The sequence below is a fragment of the Tarenaya hassleriana genome, unplaced genomic scaffold, assembly GCF_000463585.1.
Source record: "Tarenaya hassleriana unplaced genomic scaffold, ASM46358v1 Cleome26, whole genome shotgun sequence".
NCBI lineage: Eukaryota > Viridiplantae > Streptophyta > Magnoliopsida > Brassicales > Cleomaceae > Tarenaya > Tarenaya hassleriana.
Window position 1 is genome coordinate 546,551 of NW_010965869.1, and position 6,864 is coordinate 553,414.

Sequence of the window (6,864 nt, forward strand, 5' to 3'; positions counted from 1 at the left end):
ATGATTCATTATCCGAATTTTCTTAATATACCAAATAATCTACATGTCGTTCTGAGATCCGAAAATAAATTAAGCGGTCCAAATATCCCAACTGTTCCCGTCTTTTATCTCTTGTGTATGCATATAAATATAGAACCGAAATATACTTTGTGTTTGTGCCTATATATACACACGCGTATATATCGAAGAAAAGAAGTAACATAGAGAGAGAGAGAGAGAGATCATACGTACAAAAAATCAAAAAGAGGTACAGTTTCGTTAACTGAACACTGAACTGAAAAATAAATGAAAGTGTTGGTAAAAGGAAAAAATAAAATAAAAATAAAAATAAAAATAAAAATAAAACGAAAGTAAATATTTCATAGGAATGAATCGAAATCAATGGCAGTTTTTTTCCATTAGTCTGTCAGACTCATAAACACTTGATTTCGATTTTCATGGAAAATAAAACAGTCCCCCATTTTACGTAAACCCCCCCTGGTCGGATTTTATAATATTAAAATCCTAATTTTAAAATATTAAATGCAAGTTTAACTTGATACTTATACCAGTTGATACAACGAATAAAACAAAACTACATTTAATTTCTGTCATTTATACACATTATACATTCTGTATGTTCATATATATACATATATATATATATATATACGTGATATTTAAATTGCTCAATTGACTGTATTCAAAGTTGATGTATTAAGCGCGCTTTGGTTTGATTTTATGGCGAATAATTTATGCAATTACACCAATACTTGATGTGAAAAAAATTAAGTGGGATATTAATTTTAAAATAAAAAAAATAAAAACCCTAAGTGGGATATTATTTTCTCAAAGTAATAAAAGGAAAATGACATGGCGACGTATCCAACAGAAAAGTTAAATTCATTTAATCAATGATTTCTTCTTTTCAACAATGGCAGCTCAACTGCTGCAATTGTACATGGAACTTATACGACTTCAAAACAAAACCAGAGTTTATAAAAAAAACAAAAAAAAAAATTACTTTTCTGGTGAAAGAGATGAAGAGCAGTTTATAAGCATAAGATGGATTCACTTGTAAGCCATTCGTCATATATCAAACAAAAGATATACATTCCTTAGGTATATAATATATAATTAATTATAAATAGTAATATATTCAATTTTCTTACTCCGTCAACCACCATAAATAAATTCAAATAATATATATATATATATATATATAAGCCTCTAGTGGTGGGTCTAAACTCGTTATATAAAGGAGGTTAGATAGTGAGGGTTTTCTACCTCTCTTCCCCCAAAGGAAGTTTTACACAGAAAAAAAAAAGGAAAAAGAAAAGAGGAGAGGAGACGTGAACCAAAAAAAAAGATTTTTTTTTTCCTTTTTTAAAATTATTATTAATGGAAGAACATCTCAGTCCCCTGGTTGTGACTCATCTCCTGCAACACACACTGAGAAGCTTATGCATCCATGAAAATTCTCAGTGGGTTTACGCTGTTTTTTGGAGGATCTTGCCAAGAAATTACCCTCCCCCCAAGTAATCTCTCTCTCTCTCTCTCTTCCTCTCTCTATCGCATAGATATATGTATGTGTATGTACATGCGATCAATAGCCATAGTTCTTAAGTTTCTTGTGTTTGATTTGTTTGTGGTTTCAGATGGGATGGTCAAGGAGCATATGATAGATCAAGAGGAAACAGGAGAAACTGGTAACAGAGGCATCACTCCACATATACATACACACCGACACATATATATATATCCATCTTTTTTTTTTGGCCAATCTTTAATTTTCTCGAGTTTAATGATTTTACCCATATAAGTTATGCCCTTTTTATGTCTGTGTATAGCGTACAAATGAACCCTTTCTTTTTTCCTTTGTTGAATACATATGAACATTTCCGTATGTTGTTGTAACAATATATGTTTGTGTGTGTGTATATGTTAGGATATTGGTGTGGGAAGATGGGTTCTGCAACTTCTCAGCTTCTTCGGCGGAGATGAGCTCCGGCGAGTGTTCCGCCGGCGCCGCCGCCGGAGGATCGTCGATGTACGGAAACTGTGATTTGCAACAATACCAAGGGCTTCAACCTGAGCTTTTCTTCAAGATGTCTCATGAAATCTACAATTATGGAGAAGGGTCTGTGAGGAAAAAAATCTATATATGTATATATACACATATATATATATCTATATGTATACACACATATACATAGTAATGATTTAGTTTAATTTATATGCCTTTTATTGTTTTCTTTTTCCTTTTGATGTCATAGCTTTTTAATATGGTTTTCTCTCCTTTTGGGGTTTCTCTCTTTAGTCGTGTACATGACCAAGAATGTTTCATCTCAAAATCGGATTCTCTAATTGGATACTTAGGACATTAATTAATTATTCTAATAACATACTTAAAACAGTACACTAGCCTATGGATTATGACTTTTTTTATAAAAAAGATTAGTCAAAGCACTTTTTGAGGTAATCATCCACAGCTTTAAGAAAGTCTTGTCAATAACTTGTGATGAGGCGTGTGAAACGTGCGGATTAGCTGAGTTTAATTAAATCAATGTTAAATAATTATAATTAGATAATGAGGGTTTTGTTTAATTATTAACTAATGGTTATGATTCCACCTTTTGTAGGTTGATAGGAAAAGCAGCTGCAGATCACAGTCACAAGTGGATTTACAAAGAGCCTAACGACCAAGAGATCAATTTCTTGTCTGCTTGGCACAATTCTGCTGACTCAGTAAGCATATCATACATATACATATACATATACATATACATATACATATACATATACATATTTATTACCCTGTAATAAAAGAGAGAAAAGCATACTATGCATGTATGTATATGTGTGTGTGAGTGTATAGATATGTATTCTGTAAGGCATTTTAGCATCACCTTTTGAGTCTTATCTGTGCAGTACCCTAGGACATGGGAAGCTCAGTTTCAGTCTGGAATCAAGGTATCGCTTCACTGTTTACTCATGTACTATCGTGTATATATATATATATATATGTGTCTATACATGTATATGCATACACGACATGCTTATATACACCCATTTTCAAACTTTCCCAAATATCAAAGATGAAAGCATAACTATTCACGTAAAATGTTTTGCAGACCATTGCCCTGATTGCTGTTAGAGAAGGTGTTGTCCAATTAGGAGCTGTTCACAAGGTTCTCTCTATCTCCCCCCCCTCTCTCTCTATATATATGTGTGTGTGGGTATCTACGCATATGTGCATATACACATGTATGTGTCATCAATCGGACAATAGTAATAACTATAAAGGGTAAACATAAACATATAGAGAAGGGTTGGAAGATGCAGAACACACATATTTACATGAAAAATGCTTAGTAGACAGATCAACAGTTCAAATGAAAAAATGAAATGCACAAATTTACATGGAATAATCTCGAACAGATATAACAGAATTCAAGTCATCAATATCCTGAAGCAATATATATATATATATATATATGTGAAATATGTGTTCGACTAATATATATGAAAATATATGTGAAGGTGATTGAGGACTTGAGCTATGTGGTAATGCTAAGGAAAAAGTTCAGCTACATAGAGAGCATCCCAGGAGTCCTGCTCCCGCACCCTTCATCCTCCGGTTACCCTTTCATCAACGGCTCTCCTTCTGACACGTGGCACTTCCCCGTCGCTCCACATCCGCCGCCACCGGAAAACCACCACCACCACTTCTACCACCACCAGCCACCGCCGCTTCCGATGAAGATAACGCCGTCGATGAGCAGCTTGGAAGCTTTGCTGTCCAAGCTTCCGTCGGTCGTACCGCCGCCGCAGCAAGGGTACAACCCTTATCAGCACGGCAGCTCCAAAGAAGAGTTCACGAGGAGCACCCATGGCGACCAAAACGACGCCGCTTACAGGGCTCATCATCATCACCATCATCATGTGGTGGGTGAGTGTAGTAACTATCGCAATGACAGTAATGATGTTTATGATGATCATAGCAATGATAATAATGGTAATTATGATAGAGAGAATAAGGTTAGCGGGTTTCTAAGTGAGAATTATTGAGTCTGATAAAAGTTTTTTTTTTCAAAATCTTCGTACAATAAGTATAAATGTACTAGAGTTTTCGTACTCTGACATTTTTTTTTGTTTTGTAATGATTTGTCTTGTTTCTAACATAGTACGTAGATTTCCATGTTTCATGGTAGTTGTGTTAGATATTCAGATTCCATGTCACAAAAATGATATTATGTACATTTTGATAAAATCAATGTATTTTTTTTATAGAAAAACCTGTATAAATAACTCTCATGCCAAATAATATAGATTTTTAATTTATTTAATTAATACCTACATGTTAAAATACTTTACATTGGCACAATTTAAAAAATCGATGACAATCTCTAGCCTCGAATTATGAAATTGAATGAATTATTAAAGTTTTCCGATAAGTTATTGTGACATTAATTATTATGCTCCATTTGCTGCTACTAATTTTATTTTAGATTTTACCTTTAATCAAAACAGATAATTTACCAAACGAATAAACAAAACGGATCAGTGATGTTTAATCAACGTTAGAGTGACATTAATTAGGACGGAATTCAAGCGATTGATTAGGGGAGGTAAATCATTTAAATTATCACATCGAGTGTAATTAAACTAACTTGACTATATAAATAGTATGTAAATTATTATCATTAAAAAATTATACGAGAAGATAAAAACCAAAGGGATAGTAACTATTTAACTGATATAACTACGAAATTTGCTTTTAACCGTAAATTCTCTTTTGTATTTTGGTCGAACGATTGTCCAGGAGTAGTTTTTTCCTATTGTAGCGAATGATTGTCTTTTAATTTTTTTAATTTAATCTATTAATTTTCGGGAAAAAAACATATCAAAATCATCTTTTAGCACTTTAAAAAAACACCAATCTCAATAAGAATATATATATATATATATATATATAATAAGCTTGAAAGTGAAGAGTGCGTGAGATTTGCAGGATTCAGTTCTTTCTATTTTCGTAAAATTGACCCCCATAGTATTTATTGCTATTTTTGCCTAGACCCCAATTAATTGAAAACGAACAGCTTCGTCCCTCAATGCTTCACCACGTTCTTTGTCGGTCGAGTTTTGAGTAGGGCCGGAGATTTCAGAGTATATACGTATCCGTATTATGGATATATATATATAGGAAGATGAATGCCATACTAACGATATCCATACCAAATTTTATTTTTAAATAAATAGACAGAACGAATTATTTATTCATGCAACAACAACAAACATACAGACGCAGGCTAAATAATGAAACTAAAAACCTAGTTCTGAAGCCCTTAGAACACGTGAAAATGGAAACAATAAACCAAAACGCTATCAAATAAAAAGAAATATGTATCGTCATGAGAGAAAGGGAGTTCTAAACGATACCCTTTAGCATTTTGTTCAATTAACCCGAGATAACTTTATAAAATACACCTTTTGTAACTTTGGAGTATATTTGGAACGTTTATTTTTTTTTATAAACCCATATAAATACCTTTTTCCAAATAAACACTCGAACCTGATTTTAGAAAAAAACTTTACCCCATCCCCTTTACCAGTTAAATCACCTGATCTTGGTTGTATATTCGGAATGTTGGATACCCATTATCTGAAATATCCGAAATATGAGATCGGGTTCATGATGGATCTAGGGTTGGATCGGACATAATTAAATTAATTACTCCATGAGAATTTCACCAAAGGTGTATTTCCATTAAATGTAGATGGCAGAAAGTAGAAACAGAAAAAGAAGGTAACAATGGAAAAATGAGAGCAGAGAGACTAAGGGTGCAAAAAAGAGTATCTATAGAGATGAAAGGGAATCGTTAATGAAGGTGTTGTATACATATTGTTTGCAGTTTTCTGCAAATTCACTTGGATCCAGCGAGGGGCTAATGGTAACGGAAGCATCACTCACACAGACTCTGAGAGTTTACAAACGACCGGCACGGAAATGATGATCTGAATCGAAATATGGGACTGAGGAACTTCTATTTACGGAAACAGAACAAGATGGATACAGAAATTCAAGAAGCACAGCAACTTATTACGTCAGTAAGCATATTTAGGCATTTAAGTTATTGAAGAAAACAATCACATTCCGTAACCAATCAAGCATTAAAGAAAGAGGTAGTAGCAAGAGACAAAAGATAGTGCAGAAGAGAGAAAACATACTACTTTTCTCGGATTCAATCGCCTAAATCCAACAAGGAATTCATAGCATTACCTTAACACACTCCAAGATGGTAGCTTAGCTCTGTGTCTCTGCCTGTGAAGTCTGAACTGATTGTGTATCAACAGTCATAGCCCTCATCAGCATGTTCAGCGCCACATATCTGAAAGTAAGACCCAACATCAACATCGTCAGCATGAATTCTCCATTTTCACTCATTTCGGTTTGAAGTTAAATCTTCTGAAATTTGCAACAATTTCAAGTCATTTCTAATGACTCGTTCACAAGTAAGACCCAAAGATAAAATTTTCTTGGTAGGACCAGTGGTCAATGGAGACGCAAAAACTACTAATAGAAATTTTGGCTTACCATTCGGTTTAATTCAAGGGCCTCTGTACTGAGTTTACAGAGCTCGGTGCAAAGTTGAACTCATGTTATGAGAACACCGTGATGCTTTTCTTTGAGAAAAGCTGCAGCAGGATTCACAAAGATCTCAGCAAGATCTGGGACCGTCCTGATTATTCGTATGGACCACAGCTGAGCTGCCTGCGTGCTGGAAGATTAATCAGTTATAAAACTATCAATAACTATAATATGTTAACCGATTAGTATTCTTCATATTTCTGGAAAGTTCACAATATAAAGGTGGATAATTG

At 33.8% G+C, this 6,864-nt stretch overlaps 1 protein-coding gene across 1 annotated transcript; it reads left to right on the plus strand.

Annotated features, from left to right (window-relative positions):
• The first annotated feature begins 1,284 nt into the window (after positions 1-1,284).
• LOC104816749 lies at positions 1,285-4,209 on the plus strand. The gene is made up of 7 exons (XM_010545687.1): positions 1,285-1,517; positions 1,638-1,688; positions 1,928-2,119; positions 2,622-2,727; positions 2,911-2,952; positions 3,114-3,170; positions 3,523-4,209. Exons 1-7 carry the CDS (start codon positions 1,381-1,383, stop codon positions 4,048-4,050), a joined length of 1,113 nt encoding a protein of 370 aa, XP_010543989.1. The 5' UTR covers positions 1,285-1,380; the 3' UTR covers positions 4,051-4,209.
• The last annotated feature ends 2,655 nt before the right edge of the window (positions 4,210-6,864 follow it).